Here is a 19,995-nt window from a genome sequence, read left to right as displayed (position 1 = left end):
TAAAATGGGCATATTTCCCCTATTTGTGTCGCTGGGTGAAGCGATTGAGCAAGTCGCTTTCAGCCTGAGAGTAGTGTTCGCTCGTGAACGGTTGCGAGCTCCAGTCGGCAAAGATTCGCTCGGCGATGAGTGAGTGATTTCAGATCTTTGAACCGAAAATCAGGACCCTTGCTTGATTTTAGAAATAGTCTAACTTTGCTATTTATTCTGTTCTAGATAATGACTCTGGGATAGTTCCCGTAGTTTTAAAATCGTTGAATGATGGAAAAACTAATATTGTCAAATTTTCGTTGCTACCAAGCAATTTTTTATCGAACCCAAAAAGCAAAGTAATCCACTTTAACGACCCCCGGGTCTTTTGTGGTCTCTGTTGCAAGTTTCTGCTCATTTCTAGGCGTCCGAAGGTTATGTGTGGTGAGTCACCCAAAACCTCTTTTACGCAAATGGACCGACGTTTTACTTCCCCATCCGATAGAAGGCGTGATCAGGCAAATCTCGTCTCGAAAAATGCCACCGGGTCCGTCTGGGATTGAACCCAGGCCATACTGGGGTTTAGAGGCTACCACGCTAACCACTAAACCACCGAACCCTTGGTACCGATAAAAAATAACGTCCATGAGTAGAGGCAGAGGGGGGGGGTCTAAAGATTGTGACAGCCTATGTTGAAGGTATAAGAAAAGAGCGTGACAGGGGGGAGGGGGGTCTGAAATTCCGAAAATCTCTGGATGTTATATTTGAAAAAAAAACCAAACCCTATTTAACGCTTTAAACTAAAAATATAAAACAAGCAAAGGTTTGAAAAGTGTTTGACTTTTGGCACGTAAACCATTCGACATTTCTCCCTGAAAAAAAAAACAGCAAAAACACCTAAGCAAAACATCATAAAGCGTCTTCCAAGAATCTCTTGAAAGCAGAGTCGGGGTGAGATTGGAACAAATTGATTTTTTTTTAAGATTTTGATAATATCTCCGAATCTATTAACAAAACACAATTCTGTTTAAGGGTGCACAGTAACCAAGGAAGTTGTTGTCTTATTATTCCAAAATTGACAAACTTACGGACCCAATCCTGCATCAGTCTGATTGTAAAAATAGGCAAATTTTGTTGTAAGTCGCTTAGTAGACAGTACTTTAGGGGATGAATAAAAAAATATATCGATAGTTCCCGTAGTTTCGAAAATACTAAAATATCTGTAACAAAAATCTTGGTGCAAAAGCTCTGGTTGATGTGCACCGTTAAGGGTTTCTTAATATTACAAAAATGCCGAACATGCAAATTCATGCAACAATCTGGTTGCAAAAATCGTAAATTTTTGTTAAAAATCATTTGGATTGGAAATCCAGTACCTACGCCGCTAGTCTCAACCTATCTACAACCGCCTACCTGCAACTGTATTGAAACCATTAGAGATACAAAGTGTTTGTTCTCCTTGTTCATTCTCAGGTAATTTTTAGAACTCATTTCTGTGCTCAAATGAAAGCGTGGGATTCGGCTTTACACTCGCAAGCCAAAGGTCGTCAGTTCGAATCTTAGGGTGGAAGGTTCCTCTGAGAGGTTTGGGTGCTCTCCCCAATTCCTAGCCTTTGGCCTCCTAGCACTGACGTCAGTGCTCCTAGGTTCGAGCAGTAACTTGGTTTTTTTTTATGATTGCTATATTATGTCGCTTCTTTATGAAATTTTATCCCCACCATTCATACTATGGAAACGTGGCATACATCTAAATAGCAAATCATTGCGATTATATGCTTCCAACGTATGGCATGCAATTCGAACCAAATTGATAAGCCAGCTTAAACTAAGACGGCTGAAGCTACAAAGATACAGTAGAAAAACTCCGTTACTGCAAAATAAATGACGAGTGAAATTGCTTCCGAGAACTTTGACATACTCCGTTGTGAGAGCCAACAAAAAATTCGAATTGATTCAAACGAAATCTGACATTACACGGAGAGTAAAGAGTTCCCAAAATCGTGAACAAGCGTTCATGAAAATGGGAACCACGAAAAATGTGTTCAAATCCCATGGTACGATTTTGAAAAACTACCATGGCATTTGAACAATTTGTTCGTGGTTCCCATTTTCATGAACGCTTGTTCACGATTTTGACGTAGACTACGTCTTACTCGAAGGTACTGGGGTGCCATTCCAAAAAACCCGGGCCGAAGGCCCTGGAATACTGCGTCATCCATCAAACGCTTATATTTTCCTTCCCTCGACACGATTTATGTTCCATTCGATTCGAAAATTATTCAGCAATTTGCTATCAAATTTTCATTGTTAACAAAATAGTTTATTTTGAGGGGAAAATCACCCGAGCACCGCGACCGGTGTCGGTCGCGAAAATGGAGGGGAAGTAGCGGGCCGAAAACATATATAAGAAAGTGCGCCAGTTTTCAGACCATCATTCACGTCTCAGACGTCGGACCGGCCAGACCAGCAGCAGCAGAGCAGAGAGACCAGAACAGCAGCAGCAGCAGAAGAGGACCAGAGCAGCAGGAGAGAGAGGGACCAGAGCTACAACAGAAGCGCGCATCGCCTTCTCGTCAGCCAGTTGCCTCTCGATGGCCGGACCGTTTGAATATTCTGAGGAAGGGGGTGAGGACTGCCCAACTCTTCGGAGTTGCCCTCACTCCCCGTCCCTCGTCCCACCCGGGACGAGTCTGCAACGAGATGAGGCGCGCGCCTACTGCCTTCTCGCCGAACCGTTGCCACGGCCAAGCCGTGATTGTCAAACAACCAGGAAGGGGGTGAGGACTCCAAACTTTTCGCAGTTGCCCTCACTCCCCTTCTCTCGTCCCACCCGGGATGAGTCGGTGAAATGCCTTTCAGGAACAAATGGAGCCTAACATTTCATTAGGGCACAAAACTTTTGTAAACAATAGTGTATCCCTTTCACTCAAATGACAGTTTGCATAAGGAGTGAGAGGGATACACTCTTGTTTACAAAAGTTTTGTGCCCTAATGAAATGGTAAGCACGAAATGTTGGTCTTCGGGGGTGACGGATTGCAAAGCTTTCTGAGGCTGCTCTCGCCCCATCCCTCTCCTTCCCCCTCATTCTGCTACCAAACATTCATTCGGTTAGCGAAAAAATCGTTTTTCGTTCTTCTCTTTCCTTCCTCCATTCTATGTTGTTGTTTGAATAAGGCTTTCTAGTCAGAGATTTACCAACCCATTCAAAGTATGTTTACATAGAGTTATCTAAGCTCGATCCCATGCACACTAGCACGCCATTTGTTTTGCTGGTGGGTACACAATTTAACCTCAAACTTTTTCGTGTACGTGCACGCAATACATGCGCACGTAGATAACTCTATGGCAGCTGCGGTTTTGTTCGCATTAGATTTGCCATCTCTTTCTAGTAAAAGTCAACTAAATCGGAATTCAATTCGAATCGTATACGAATTCCGTTTCAACAACCGGTACGTACACGGTCCGATTGAGTTTACTGGCCTAAGAGTGTGTAAGTTCTGTCTTGTTGGGGGTCCATCTCCCATTCACGATCTTATTCCGTTAATGTGTTTCAAGTATCTATCTAATTCTTCAAAATTAAGATATGGAAAACTATGTCCACATATAAAAACTTTACGTAGTCTACGCCATTCCGGTTACGTCTGTGACATAACTACTTTGACTTTTTGGGAACTCTTTTTTCTCCGTGTACGTGACGGATTACTGGTGCAGCGACCTCAAATTTAAATCATTAAATTTGTCCATTTTTCGATCCTCACCACAGTTCTGACCATGCGCGCTTACGCAAGCATAAATAATTTTACCCGTCGACTCGCGTTGCGCGACAAATAATTAAGCTTATGTACAGGTGTGGATCATGAGTCATCCTCACCTGAAAAAAATGGTTAAGCTTTCAATTATGAATGTGCGATGTTATTACACAGGGGAAATTGAGGGTGTGGCTTAACCAAATTCATTGGCATGTTTGTTCAATGGAGAATTCGACCTTCTCATTATTGACCAACATTTTTGAGAATGTTTTAGGAACATAATTTTGATATTCCAATAACATAATTTAAAGTTTCACGACAATGGTTCGAACCCATTACTTCCGATTTTGAGGTGTACTCACTACACCATACGGAAAGTCATGAAGAATTGCAGAGGTCTGCATAATTTAATTCATGAGGTTCATCGATGCTTCTCATCGAAACGGACCACTTTTAGTAGAACACAATTAAGTAGAGTTTTCGGGGACTGACTATAAAAACCCCAAAATTCTTGAGGAGGGCAATTAGTTCCAGTTAGTTCCAGTCAGTTCCAGCCAGTTCAAGCCCAGTCCAGTTCCAGATCCTGAAGAAGCCCCAGACCAGCCGGACCCGCCAGCAGCCACCAGTAGCAGAGGCCCCAGTCCAGCCGGACTTAGCGGTGGAGGCCGCAGTCCGCCGGGACTTAGCCGCTGTGAAGAGTCCGCCGGGACTTAGCCGCTGTGAAGAGTCCGCCGGGACTTAGCCGCTGTGAAGAGTCCGCCGGGACTTAGCCGCTGGGAAGAGTTCGCCGGGACTTAGCCGCTGTGAAGAGTCCGCCGGGACTTAGCCGCTGTGAAGAGTCCGCCGGGACTTAGCCGCTGGGAAGAGTCCGCCGGGACTTAGCCGCCGTGGAGTCAACCAGGGACGTAGCAGAGTTCGGGTCTGGCATGGCTCGGCGCAGAGGTCTGGAGGACAAGTCTGGCTTCAACGTAGAGAACTGGCTCGACGAAGATCTTAATGCAAAGTGATGTGATCGTGCGCGTAAAAGTTGAGAGTGTTACCGCAAAAATGTAATCTTTAAGAAGTGTAATATACAGATAAGTGAAGTTTACTGATCTGTTTTGACTCTACGAGTAAATATCACAAAAATCCTGAAAGCCTAAACCGCTCGGGCCGTTCACTGGGATTGCCATTAACCTTTTTTTATGGGTTGCAGGAAAACATATTTGCGAGCGTCTCAAACCTGAGCTGTTTGAAGAGTTTGGATAAGCGCCAACCGAACGAGACAATCAATCCGGTGAAGTTGGTGTTTAATTCGGAGCCGATTGGAACGCGGCAGAGGGGGCGCAACGTGCACGGTGGTTGAACCAGGTGGAGGAAGATCTGGAAAGTGTGGGGCTTCCGAGTTGGAATTGGAGATAAGCAGCCCAGAATCGAGTTAGATGGCAACGCATCTGGAGACAGCAGATTGTCCGAGCAGTAAAAGTAAAGTAAGTTATTTCTGAGAGCTACTTTTATTTATTGAAAATCCAAAAGTTCAAAACAGTATCACCACGAGTTGGACAAGTGGAAAGCAGAAACAGTATTTTTTTTGCTTAAAAACCCTGTTGTTTACTTATGTTCGGATTTTTTCCCCTACCACTATGTGCATTATGCTCGAACGAATTTGTGTTTAAATTCCCTGAAGGAACGAATAAATTGATACGAGCCTTTTGTCCTGCACGAAGAGAAATTTGTACGAGTACGCCATCAAATCGGGCTTCCAATTTTACATAAAAGTCCCTTTGACATCAAATTTCTATCTCATCACCGTTTCAGACTGCAAATTATTGAAAAACACCTCTTTTTTCGCATGTTCAAAAATGATAGGGGTCGTACCGCCCCTCCGTCACGAGATATAAAAAAATGGACCTCGGATTCGTGATTCGTGATTAGGACAAAGTTTCATGCAAATCGAAGAGGGGTCGGGGCAACTTTTCCCGATTTCGTGTGAGTTGGTAGAGAATTACCCATATGAAACACAATAGCTTAAAAAAAAACTCTAGAACTCTTTCCGTGCCTTTTCAACTGGCATGATTCGAAAGAAATGGGAACTAGTTGTCTTTTATGATCACGAATTGGCATTCTTCTCTTACACAGTTAGGCTGATGAGCAGTTCGAGGGAATTGTAACTATCTCTGCTGAATGGTGAGACGGTAACACAGTCCGTGGAAAAAGCTGTTGATGTTTCATCACATTAACACTGGTGTTGGTGGTGCTCTGGGGCACCTTCTGGTGGAAACTCGCTCTGAGCATTTTTTTACGGACTGTTTAGTACATTTGTTGTAGGGGAAATATACCCATTTTAATCAGTCTAAGCCGTTCGACCAATTCTCATAACTTTTGCAGTTTTCCGCTATTAAAGCAACATTTTCAGATGTATCAACAATGGAGAGTTGTTGCTCACTTTCATTTGAGCTATTTATTACTTCGGAACAGTCAAAAACACTTTATGAAAGCTGTAATTCATGATCAAAGTGCTGATAGGCCGATAATAGAAATAGGCTGAAAAAAGGTATAGTTCCCCTACTTTCTACAGAAATTTTTCAATACACACTTTTCTCTCAACTAACAAAACTATTTGCCCTAACAGTAGTTTTTGTTTGTGTGTATTCGGGACCATCAATAAACCACGTGAAAACTTTTTTGGAAATCTAAACCAATTGTCCATACAAAAAAACTTGTTTGTATGGTGCGTAAACAATCGTTTAATGGACGTGCAGACAATTTAAAGCATTTTTGTAGTTGATAATTCGTAAACATAGTCAAGTTAAAAAATCCAGTGAAATCAGTAAATATAATCTCATTATCCGATATGTTCATAAAAACAACTACGTCCAGTAGACATTTATCCAGCCTTTAGTGAACAAAGCTGTGCAGAAGCAATCTGGTGAAATTTGTTTTGTGGAATAAATCTGCAGGCTATCAACCCACACACTCATTTTTGGTTTTCGAGCTCGGCAGAATTCTGCCGAAAACAGAACAACTGATTTCTTCGGCAGAAAAATGCCGAACTTCGGCAAATTAAATGTCATTTTTCGCCGAGAATTCGGTACAATGACTCACATTTTGCCGAGATTCGGCATATATTTCTGCCGAGCGATAAGTTGTTCTGATTTCGGCAGAATTCTGCCGAAGTTCGGCAGAAAAATCTGAGTGTGCACACCACGGTGAAACGTGATACATGATGAATATCGCACATGGACTAAAAGGCACTTACCAGGCCATAACCGTATAGTACTTGCAAAAATGTGCTAAAACAATGTTCGTTACATTTAAGGTTTGCTTATGGCTTATTTATCGTCTGCGAAACAGAGAACTTACTAACAAACGGCGTTTTTCTTAAAACTGCTTTCAAAAACGCTTGTCGTACCTTTTCTTGTCTGCAAGAGACAGACAACTTTTTCGTTACGGCATTTTCTTCAAAACTGATTTTGAAAACTTAAGTCGTGGATTCAATATGGAGGACCTTCCCGTATTCCCTTAAGAAACCATTGTAATATATTTTCATAAATTATTGAGAATAATAGAAAGTTCAATTATTTCAAATTTCACTCGATAACAAAAACTGTTACCGTCATTTGAGGCGGATCGGGACTATAGTGTGAATATGGACAGCAGTGTTTAGAGCACTTAAAGGTTTTAAATTTGGAAATGGATGTACACATTTTGTTGGTCTGAGTCTGGACTAACCGAAACCAACCAGAAAAATAAAAATATTGTGCTCTAACATTGTTAAAACTGCTGTCCCAATTCGCCCCAGTTGACGTTATCTAATTTCTACAATTTGTAAATATCTTCGGGCCCGTTTCCAATTACACACAATTGCATTAAAGATCTCAACGATTCGCTATGATTAAAGAATTCCCAATCCCTCCCTCTCTCCCAGTAACCGGAAAATGGTTGATGGTCAGAGTAGACACATACTGTGATGAATATTGTTTCGTTTTGGTAAATATGACACCCACTCAACGTCATCAACGCCTTCAAATGAAGTGCCGGCTCGAAGTGAGGGATGGTTGAGCTGGTATAAGGTAAAGTTACGCACAAAATCCACATGATAGTTAAGGATTAAGGGATGAGGAAAATGCTCCTTAATTTTACGAGTAACTGGAGCTGGCATAAAACTGCTGAAACCAAGTTAAAAACAAAAAAAAAATCTATTGCAACAAATCCTTGTAGATTAGAGAAAGACACTTCAAGTCGTTGGTATTAGCAATAGTGACCCACTACCCTAACGCCAACTTCCAGTGCTTGGCCAGTGATAAAAATGCCAGAGCAATTCAACACGAATTCCAGCAGTTTCATTTTTTTTGATTTGCTCAAACTTGTGGGGGCCTTTCCTATGCTTAAAAAAGTAATTTTGTGTCAATGCCAATGGTTCAATAGGTTGGCAGCTTCCATACCAAAATGGAACGTGATTATTCAAAAATCTGTAGCTTTCTATTGGAGGAACTTCTGATCGATTTGGTGCCTTCCAACGGTCCTGATTGCTCCAAAAAGACTCATTTACTCGCATTCACAAATCGAACGCGACGAAAAACTGCTCTGACTATTTTCTATCGTTTGTTACTCCACATCAATCGCTACTGAATACTCTCTCTTTGGTCTCCCTCTCACTACAATCGGGTAGTACAGCGAATGGCTCAGAGAGACCGATTTCGTTCTATTGCTCGAAGCTGACTCGAAATAGTCGGCGATCGACTTTGTTTTGATCATTTGTTATCAATGTTATCAAAAATGTTTTGCAATTTTGTTGATAACACAACATCAAAGACACATTTGACAGCAATTTCCACCATGCCAAATATAAATTGACGGCAAACTGTGGTAGTGCAGGCCAAGTGAGCGCCTCGCTGGTATTTTGTTAGATTCTCTCCTCTCTGAACATATTCGTTTGTGACTCGGGTCGACGGACGGAGTAGGCAAAGAAATTCACGAAGTATTTGTTTCAGAAAGATGTACAGATGTAATTTTACAAATTTTCGTTATTTTTACCTCTTGAAATGTGTAATTCCATTTTTTTTCCACTCGATATTTCGAAGATTCGATTAACCTAAGGTTTGAACTTCGGGTAATCTTATAATGACAAATTTTTGCTCGTTTTTTTTACTTTTCATACACAAAACAATTGAGTTCTGCGACCCAATTTTGATAAAATTTGAATGGTTGACTGCCTAATCAATTACCAAATTCTATTTTCAGAAGTGATAATCGAATCAGAGCTGCTTTATTTACGTGATATTACATCATAAAAGAGGTAATATATTCAACCTTCCATCGTTCAAATTTCATTTTTTTTATTTCTATTTTCACAGCAACAAATCGTTATTTAGGCAAGGACAGACTCGATTAAGCATGCGGATTTTATTATTTTTCAATTTTGTTATTTTCAACATCAAATTCGAGTTTTGCGACCTCATTTTAGTCAAAATTGGATATTTGATTGCCTACAGTGGTTCTCAACCTTTCTTGGCGAGGTACCCCTTTTCGTTTTGCTTAAGCTGCTGGTACCCCTTAGTTTTTAATCATGAAATTTTTTCGCTTGTAGGAGTTTCTTTTAAATTCCAAATATCGGATTTTTTTTTGTATGAGAAACTTAATTTTGGGGGAAAAAATATGTTTAAATGTTCTGTAATTGTAACTCGTGGGATATTGATAGAATTTCAACTAAATCTGGATTATTTTTTTGGGTGTTTTTGAAACCACATTGACTCAGGGATATTCAAAAAAACTTAAAAAGTGAAAAAATATTTTATTGGACATTTCAAAAATCGAAAAATATTGTTAAAAAGTTATAGCATGTGTCTAGAATTGTTTTAAAACAAGTACTGAGTAGGCCACACAATGCCCCTACTTTTCTTCGATTCATTTTTTCCTGCTGAATTGAAAATATTGTAAATTTTATTCAATTTTTTTTTGATAAAATGAAGTTTTCGAGTTGTAACTATTTTCAATTGAAAAAATCTAATATTTTTCATCTCTAAAAAAAAATCTTTGCCGTCATCTGGGGCGAATCGGGCCTACAGTATGAATAGAGACAGCAGTTTTTAGAGCACATAAAAGCTTGAAATTTGGAAAACGATGCGACCTTTCAGATGTTCTGTGTCTGTTCTATTCGAAACTATTAAAAAATATTCAAATATTGTACAGTAGCAAAGCTAAAACAGCTGTTCCAATTCGCCCCATGTGTCCCGTTTCGCCCCAGATGACGGTACTGCTTTTTTGAACATTGAACGTTTTAACCTTTTAAACAACACCACGATAATATTTCGAAAGAGTGTTTTGTTTGATAATTTTGAAGAAAAGTCTTGATCTTGAAATTGAAATAGAAAAATTTAGAAAAAAAATACTTAATCACACATTTTTTTGTAACATTGAAATTGAGATCTATATTTTCCAAGATAATATCAAAAAAAAAAATAGGTACCTTATTAAGTAACATTTGCAATAAAAACATTTTTTCTTAAGTTTAATTTTTGGCAAATCTAAAAGACAGGTCGAAAAAATAATGTTAAATAATGAAACTTTAGAATCTTTTACCAACCTTTTAATTTTTTTAAGAGATGGTAGTGCCTTTCTTTATTTTCCAAATTTGAGACAAAAATTTAAAGAAAAAAATATCAAAAAAGCGATTGTTCTCATTTAAATATTTATTTTTTTGAATATTTTCTGCGTTTTGTTCAGTTTTTTAGAATCATAGCTTGGCCAACAATTTGAAAAAAAAAGTTTTTTTAGGAAAACCTTATCATAAACATTGCCAAAGATTTGTGATCAGAACATGCCATCTCAATGTACAGATTTTCGAAAATATTCATAGCACTTGTGTATGGACAGCCCCCATTTTGTATGCATCAATCAATACAGTCCAGACTCGATTATCCGAAGGCCTCGGACAAATTTCACTTCGGATAAATGAATCACGAAAAAAAAAATATTGTCGATGCCTAATTTTATTGTGGAGCTTAAGTATGACCCCTAAACAATTTTAAAGTGATTTAAAACTTTTAAATCCAAGATGGCGGCCAACATGGCGGTTTGGAAATATTGAAAAAAAAAATCATTCTATTATTTAATAGGCAATCAACTATTCAAATTTGACTAAAATGGGGTTGCAGAACTCGAATTTGATGTTTAAACAAAAAAAAAAAATGCCGCCTGCAATCAACTGAAGCAGGAAACACAATTACACCTTGTTACTTTGGAACACAATTACTACGACAATCTCAACCGGCGGCGTGCCCTCCGATAATAAAGGAAGGACTGACATTATCATTGCTAGTAAGAAAAAGGACACCTAAAAACACGATCGATCCTGTCAAGCAACTGCGTTGCCTCACCGCCCGCAATCGACACACACAATTCACGACAAAAATGCAAAACAAAAAGCACAAAAAAATCACTTTTCACTACGATTTTTTTTTACGACCGCGCGCTTCCTTTGCCATTTATGCCTTCAGTACCAAGAGTCCCCATTAGTATAAATAAATTAGTATATATTTCTTTTTCATTTTTGATGCGCAAAAATTTTGTTCCTTATTGTCAACAGGAACAATCACTGCTTCCAGCCACTTACCGCCAGTCTCCACGATAGCCAACGTAATCCATAGAATAGCAAGCATCTTGAAGTTTTCAGCCGTACTCGGTCGTCACTTGTCACGTGGGGGACGTTCTTTTTCTCTGTTCAATTATTCGCGCTACTTTTGTGTACTATTCATTCAAACTTTTCTCCTCGAAGAAAAACTTCTTCATTGAAGACTACATCCCATTGTTTGCCGTTGATCTTCTACCTCTTGGGAAACAAATACTGCCAAGATTGGCACACTTCTAAGCCACTTCCATCAAATGATTAGGTACTTCAATTTGTCACATCAGCAGCATAACTTCAGGCAAATTCGTTACTCAGCTTCACATGTGATACAAATAGCTAACCACAGAAGTGATTGAACACAATCTGCCAGATTCGCACCGCAACAACAGCAACGTCACCGGCAATGAAAAAAAAAAACCAAAATTATTAACGATGTCAGCGATTCAAAACAGACGAAACGAGCAGTTTGGCGGAAGGACGCGCGCGTCTGTTCCTGTTGGCTGTCACCGGAGGACTGAACGGTGCGACGATGCCGGTAGCCTCTTATGACGGCGGATGCTGCGGCGCCTTCGGGAGTGAGTTCTGGACCGAGGCTGGTACAGGACATGCGCACCGTTTCGGCCTCGTATCGAGTGCCCGACAGGAAATGAGTGTTTTTGTTTACACACAGTTGCTAGCACGTGCCACTAACTGTTGCTGGGCTGTAAGAGCATTCCCAAATTTGATCATTCACTGTCAATGTTGTTTTATGTATGTTTTATGTTATCAATATATAGGAAGACGCTACAGTTCAGGACGAAGTGATTATCCAGCCCACGCTCGGTGTAAATATTCGCTAGAGCAGCGCTTTTCAATCGGTGAGATGTTTCCTTCTGTTCTGAGGATAAATTTTGCCTTCCTTAAGGGGGAATGGGAATGCAATAGAAACTGATATTTTATTTTAATTTAATATTTTTTTTTTGAATTAAATTACAATAAAAGCAATTCCTTGTCTAATCAATCGATTTCATGGCATTTTATTTTCTTTTAGTTTTTTTTATATGTATAACAAAAACTTTCCAATGGGCTTCCCCATGAACAAAGAACCTCATAAGTCCATCAATACAAAAGTGATATGTTAATATTAGAAAATCTGTATCTCGGGAATAAATTTTTTGATCGAATAAATGATTTCGTCGGAGGGGGTGAGGATTTAGAATTTTTAAATTCAAGATGACTGAAAATCGGCGATGATGAAATATTCAAAACACGCATTTAGCTGTTTAATAGACATTACTGCCCCTGATCGCATAAATGTCCCAAATGCATTTTCATCGATTTCGAGTTATTGATGCAGTTTGGTTCAAAATTGTGTGCTCTTTCGAAAAAACCTATAACATCCAGTACTTTGTTCTAGAAATCAGGAGGAAATCCAGTTTTTAGCGAAAACTTAACACGTAGCCTTATGTATGGGACAAACTTCAAATGCGTTTTTCTCAGCTTGCTGTTTTTGCATATGGGACATTTATGTGAACATGGGCAGATTAATCATTTCAAATTTGACTAAAATAGACTAAAATGCAACTCGAGTACTGCGACTATCCTAAGTTCCATACAATTCTTCGGATAATCGAACTTCAAATAAACTAAAAGTGCTTTAAAATGCATTTCAAAAAATTTGTGATTGATTTCGGCGTTGGCTGTTTCAGCAACATCCGCAGGATCCGAACTCCATTTGGGATTCCTGGGAAGAAGTTAATCCAGCGGTCGTTGGTGATGCCAAAATTACGGCGTATTTACTCATCACTTTGACTACGTCTTCATTGCTTATGCCTAACGGTAGGTCATGCACACGAACTTCCGTTGCGTGTTTGTCCAGGTAAATTGGGATTTTGCAACTCTGATATATCAGAGGTTTCTCGATGATGAACGAGGCCATTGCTGAGTCGGCAAACTACAACACGACTATTTTTCATCTATTGCATAAGGAAAAACGTTACTTTATTCACCTTTAGGTGGTTGGTGCCTTCCTCTCATTTCTAGAGTGATTCAACCCTAATATAAAAATAAGTTAAGAATACAAAAAATCAAACCACCTACAGACTTTTTGTAAAATAAACAATTAATAAACATAGCACTTTTTTCAAATGATAAATATAACGTCACACTGGTGATTACGGCAATTTTTTCTTAATTATCAAAATTTTGTTAACAAATCACTTTTTTGTTTTGCAAAATGTGGCTCAAAGTAACTTATTTAGCCTAAGGTACAATATCGTTAGATATTTGGGTAACTTTTATTATGTTTAGTAGTAAAACAAGCGCATGGCCGTCTTACCCCGCCTGGCCGTCTTACCCCCACCTCCCCTACCAAGCTGTAGGACCTGAAAGTGAACCAAGTGGACCACAACCGGACAAGATTCATTCAGCCAAAGCCGAGAAAATGGAATCTATGGCATTTCCCCGAAACCCACATTCCCGAAAGGACATTTCCCCGAATGCCACATCTCCGAAAAGACACTTTCCCGAAATGTCATTTACCCGAAAATCATTTCCCCGAACAATCCATTTCCCCGAACCGTCACATCTCCGAATGGCCACTTCCCCTAATTTTCCACATCCCTGAAAATCATTTTCCCGAACGACCATATCCCCGAACGGCTATTTCCCCGAACCCGGTCAAGCGGGCATGCCCGTTGCCCAGAACCGCGCGCGCGGTTCTGGGCAACGGGCATACTTGCCTGACCGGGTTCGGGGTAGTAGCGATCAATGAGATATCATGCACAATTAAACGTTCAAAAATTCCGAGTTTTTTTCGAGCATTTTATTCCAGATTCACTTAAATTTTGAATATTTTCCAAGTTTGCGGAGTTAAAGAATTCGAACTCCGGATGTTTTAGTTACTCCAACTGCCTTTAAAAAAATTGACTCCAGTGAATCCAACAAAAACTCCGACTATGACAAATGATGTAGAGAATGAGTACATCTTGAGCAGAGTAGCCGCTTAATACAGTTGCCTATTTTTGACATTTCGTCGCTGTCGTGCACGCTTGTCATACGACGATTGTGAGCCAAATTGAGTTAAGAACGCTGTGCAGCTGACAATGCCTCATTTTTTTACCTTTACAGATCCCCAAAATTCTATTTAAATCCTGAGATATTCAATCAAAACTGAAAATTTTTGTCTCGTGTTAACTTGACTAACCCGGAAAATTGATGTAAGTGCGACAATTGGTCAAAGGGATTCCAGGTCAGAATGCGTTTGACACAAGTAAGATCTCGACTACCGTAAACATTTGTAAGGGACTATCCACAAACCACGTGGACACTTTTTTGGAAATCCTCGTGGACAATTGTCCATACAAAAAAACACTTTTGTAAGGGACAATCGCCATACGCCCCCCCCCCCCAAAGTTTCCACGTGGTTTTTGGATGGTCCCTAAATATAACTCGGGACCTCGGCAACCAAATTCAACCAAAGTTCAGGACAGAGCACAGAATGGTCAACCAAAGAAACCAAACAGTCCAGAATTCTAACCACGTGGATACCGTTTGTAAATTCGGGAAAACGACAGTTCGGTAAAATGGCCATTCAGGTAAATGACATTCGGGGATATGGAATTTTCGGGAAAATGATTTTCGGGGAAGTGGAATTTTCGGGAAAATGATTTTCGGGGAAGCGGCACTTTCGGGGAAATGAATCTCGGGGATGTGGAATTTTCGGGGAAATGATTTTCGGGGATATGGGATTCGGGAAAGTGGGATTCGGGGATAAGGGATAAAACCAGAAAATGAAGGTGGGTCTTGGAGGTCAAATTAAAAAGTTCATTTTCCGAGTGATTTTATAGCCTCTCCTCTGTGAGTAAAGTAAAGAGCGGCACACAAACTGAGAATGCGACTTGTATGTTTGGCAGCTACCTTGCGACTGATATTAAGATTTTCGTTCAGTAATTCCTTTTGAGGCTATAGCACAAATCACTACACTGAAACCCCAATGGTTTGACACCAACTGTGGTCATACGAACCGAGTTACTTTTTAGTTTGAAACCCTTTTTACTCGAAGTTCACACCAACTGTTATTTTTCAGTATGACAGCCTTTTTACACGGAATTCACACACAATAGCAGACGTTTGTTTTGATACTGTGCGTGAGCGCCGAGTAAAAAGTGGCAGTTCGTCACTTTTTTGTTTGACTTTGTCAGATTTTGACCAACTACCGCGTGTACATTTGGCAAATCGATTGTAAGCAAGCAGTCTTTCCCTTTTGCCCAAGTGACAGTTCACGTCAAGTAAGAGGGGGATAGACTGCTTGTTTACAATCGCAGATTCGTCCTATTGAACTGTTAGTACCGTCATCTGGGGTGAATCGGGACTGCAGTCTGAACAGGGACAGCAGTGTTTAGAGCACTTAAAGGTTTTAAATTTGGAAATGGATGTACACATTTTGTTGGTCTGAGTCTGTTCTATCCGAAACCAACTAGAAAAATCAAAATATTGTGCGCTAACATGGATAATACTGTTGTCCCATTTCGGATGTTTTTGAGTCGAAACTTTTGGTGCTCCAGAAAGTGTGGTCATCGCTTAAATGTTCATTTCGTTTGAATTCCAGATTTTATTTTCCAATAATCATGTTTTTTACTTTTTCCTATCTTACGTGAAATTTCTCGCAAAGCATATATGTTTTTTTTTTGTATATATGTATGGCGATTGTCCACGCTCCATACTAAAAAGTTTTTTTTTTTGTATGGACAGTTTCCCTACCTTCCCCTACTATCTTACCTCTCGCGCGCACATTAAAAAGCAAATGGTGTTCATTTGTTCATTGAAAAAAAGGGTGTAATGTTTTTCAAAAATACCCGACTCCACTGACTCCAGTAACAACCCCGACTGCGTCTCGACAGACCTGCTATGTATTTTAATAAAACAAATTTTTTTTATCCCTTAATTAGTTTTGCGCAATTAACTATCGATCCCCCCCCCCCTCCCTTCGATTTCCCTGTGCGTATCAGGGTATTATATGTAAATATTCTCAGGTGTGGGTCAATTTGTGAGCATTCAATTTCATCGATCCTTCCCCACTAGACAGTCCACTTGATGCGACCTCAAAGGCGTCGTAACTATCGTGTTTTATTCAAATGTTTCGTTCAAAGCATTTCCAATCATCTGATGACACTTTTCACTTTGCCGAGATAGCCATTTAATTCTGAAAAGGGACGTAAAAACTTTTCACCCATCTCGAGCTGAACGATCTGCAAACTCTACAGCTTCCCATTTCTGTTGAGGAAAGGAATGAATCACAATAAGGTTCAGAAGTTTATTTTTAGCCGCTGTAATTATTCTGACCTCACTTTGATTAAAAGGTTTCGACGCGAACATGCGTTTGCTCTGTGAAACAATGAACAACAGTTTTATTCGGGCGTTTCTGTACGTGTATTTAATTTGAGAACTTTTTCCTCCCAATCAAACATATCGAACTGACTGTCATGGACACCAATTGTAATACCCCGAGGAAATTACAACACCACATGCCCGAAGTCCGACATAAATTGGATGCTCACACTGGAGTGTCACGCCACGTTGCCAATCGTCTGACCACCGTGGCATCCAGCTGCGTTCAACCTTCGACACTAGTCTATGGCTTTATTTAACGTTGGCATGGATTTGGACGATGGCAGCCGGCTGCTCTTCAGAAGCTAACATGAGCACACAACAAAAAGGAGCTTTAATGAATGTTTTCTTCGACGTCATGCCACAGCCACAGCAGCTGAAACAGAAAATTTGCATGAAAAGAATGTTTTGGTCTCGACGGGAAGAGTTTGATGAACGAGCTGTTTTGGGGCGAAGTTTTGTGGCTGTTCTGCTGCGATAGCGTGGAAATATTCTTTTTTTGCTTCACACTGGCTTGAAAACGTACGGATGAAGTTTTTCCTTCGATTAGCGCATGGTACTTTACATGTGTAATGAGATACCATGCTGCCCCATAAAACTGGTCTCCTACTGAAACTCAAAAGTCAGAATCTCAAAAGGCAAAAATTTAAAAGTGCAAATGTCTTGAAAGGCAGCAGTGCGTCCCACGCACGGTTTGTTTTTCCATGGACCATATCAACAATAATGTAAAAGAAGTGCTCAAGAGACAAGAAAGCTATATTTTTTAAATAAGCTACCTATTTAAGGGGTTACATACATGTAGAAAATCATAAAATTTCATGTTAAAGAAAGTACACTAAATTCACTAAAAAGATGATTTTCAATGACTCCTGAAAGTTTCATGAAGATATTTCGTGACTGAACTGAGTTAGAGACGATTTAAGTTCACTATTTTGCCATGCGCAAAGCGAACTGTCAAACTTTGTGAACGTTTTTCTCTAAACACCGAGTTGATTTGGGGCAGCGAATGACCACGTTGGTTAAAGCTGCCATAAATAAATAAATGAACAACAACAACAACCGAGTTGATTTACGGGAGCCACGATATCTCGAGATGGGATGGACCAAATTGGCTGAAATTTGGGATGAAGACTCCCAAGACATATCCCGTGTGCATGACGAAGCCCGCTTTTGAAACTTTGCTTTTTAAAAAAATACAAAAATCAAATACTGACGATTTTTTATATTATTTTTTTTAAATTTAGTTTTTGAAAATCGGCCATTGTCATTCACCAAAATTTTGAGCAAATTTGGTCAAAGCAGTGTTGAGATATCGTTTTTTAAAACTGCTTACTTAAAATAGCTATATCTCGGCAATGGTACACCCAAATGTCTTCATATTTATTTTTTTAATAGATGAAAATGTATTTTTTAATCTCCTGCAAAAAGATTTAAAAAAAGTTTAAATGTGTGCTCATACCAACCTCTGACATTTTTGACGATTTACATGTATGTAACCCCTTAAGAGAGAAGGCCTGTTGCAAAGTGCACTTCAGCCATTTCGAGATCTAAATCGATTTGCAGCAAACCGATTTTGCCTTCCTCACTGGAGAAAGGTTATAAAATCACTCAAAAAATGAGCTTTTTAAATGGAATACCCATTGCAATGGAAATGCTCCATTGGCCACCTAGTACCTATTTGTACTTAGGGTTTGTTCAAATATTACGTCACAGATTTTCGGGATTTCAGACCAGTCCAGGTTGCTATTTTATAAAAGGCGATATCTGTATTTTCTCGACAAAAAGTCTGCAGTTTTTTTAAAATGAAGAAATTTCTTTTTCATTCGAAATTTCTATATAATTCAAAGGAAAGCACCAACCACCTAAATGTGGGTTTAGTGACGTTTTTAATTAATTTAAACATAAATCAGATCGACGTTGTCGTGCAATCTTGTCGCACGTCACTTTTTGACGTTCCGAGAAAAAACGCGTTTTAATGTTGAATAAACAAAAACTAGAGCACGCAATGTAAACAGTAACAAACACGTTTTGTTTGGTGAACCATTCTGTGCATTTGGTCCCATGAATGTGATTGCCGGGATGCCCGAGTTATAATTCAAAATGTTTTCAAAAGTCGGGCATGTACGTGTGTCAAACGCGTTCTGACAGTTGTTGCACTTACAGCAATTTGCATGGTGTGTCAAGATAGCACGATCAAATTGAAACTTCTTTCATGTGAAGCGTGACAACAATGCACGGAGGTTTTTCGGATTTTGTTAAATATCTAAGGATTGAATTTTGGGGATCTTTGAAAGCGTTCTTAACTCAATTTGGACCGAAAACGTAATCACAACGAATGTTGAAAAAAAAAAATTAAACCGCTGCCCTTTTTCGTTACTTAACTGTAATTTTTGTTTTGAAACATGTTATTTTAAGGGAATTTAAAGTATTTTTCGAATCCAAAATAACTGAAAGGAATCAATTCTCTACGAAATTGGCCAAAGAAGCCATTGTGAAGCCAAATATTCGAAAATCTGTATCTTTTGAAGGAATTGTATGATCGAATTTATGTTTGGGCGAAGTTTGAGGTATTGATGAGGACTGTTAAAAAACAGGTAGACTGATATAAAATTAAGCCGATTTGTAAATTAACTTTTTTCACAAAAAATCAAGTTCCCAAAATTCATATCCATATGTATAAAAAATTTCGACGGTTTTGTTCGAACGCGAATCAGTTCAATACGGACAGGGCTGAGCTGAGCGGATTTGATTTGGTTAGTCGCTGAATGAAAAACGAGGGCGCTTGGATGTGTCGGTAGGGGCGCCACCTGCAAAGCAGTTGGGGCGCTGCAATGCGAGCGGGGGGGGGGGGGGGGGGGGGGGTGGCCAGCAAGTCTTTTGTGTTTGTTATAAGAAACTCCATAATGATTCTCATGTAGCTTACTTTATTACATATAAATATACAGTTACTTAAACTACAACTCCTGCATACAGGTGAGAGGATTCAGCTAGAAAATTATCATTTTGTTCAAGATTGTAATAAATAAATTATAAATTGAACAGTACGATTACGAAAAAAATCAAAGCTAAACTATCAGTGAGAAATACTAATCAAAAAAAGCCTAATCAAAAAAGCCTAATCAAAAAAAGGTGTGCGTTGGCTGCGGGCTTTCGATACAACTAGATCGTTCCCTTCGCCGTGCGTCAGTTGCGGACTGATGATAAAGCACCCACGTTTTAGCAAAGCTGTCCGCGTTGTTTAAACTACTTGGTCCATTTATGGCAATAAACATAAGACTAGAAGTTGTCTCTAATTTTAA

At 39.4% G+C, this 19,995-nt stretch overlaps 1 protein-coding gene across 2 annotated transcripts in view; it reads right to left on the bottom strand.

Moving 5' to 3' along the window:
* The window catches only part of LOC120428005 (uncharacterized), a 53,350-nt gene extending 41,194 nt beyond the window's left edge, over positions 1 to 12,156 (bottom strand). The window contains exon 1 of one of the 2 annotated variants that reach the window (XM_039592974.2): positions 11,315 to 12,156. In XM_039592974.2, coding sequence (XP_039448908.1) covers positions 11,315 to 11,360 — 46 coding nt within the window. In that variant the 5' untranslated portion in view covers positions 11,361 to 12,156. The remainder of the gene's footprint in view (positions 1 to 11,314) is intronic. The other variant, XM_039592975.2, reaches the window with a different exon arrangement.
* Positions 12,157 to 19,995: the final 7,839 nt, after the last annotated feature.

The sequence above is a fragment of the Culex pipiens genome, chromosome 1 (assembly GCF_016801865.2).
Source record: "Culex pipiens pallens isolate TS chromosome 1, TS_CPP_V2, whole genome shotgun sequence".
NCBI classification, from domain to species: domain Eukaryota; kingdom Metazoa; phylum Arthropoda; class Insecta; order Diptera; family Culicidae; genus Culex; species Culex pipiens.
The sequence above is the reverse complement of the archived record's forward strand: the minus strand, read 5'-3'. Positions and strand labels throughout refer to the sequence as shown.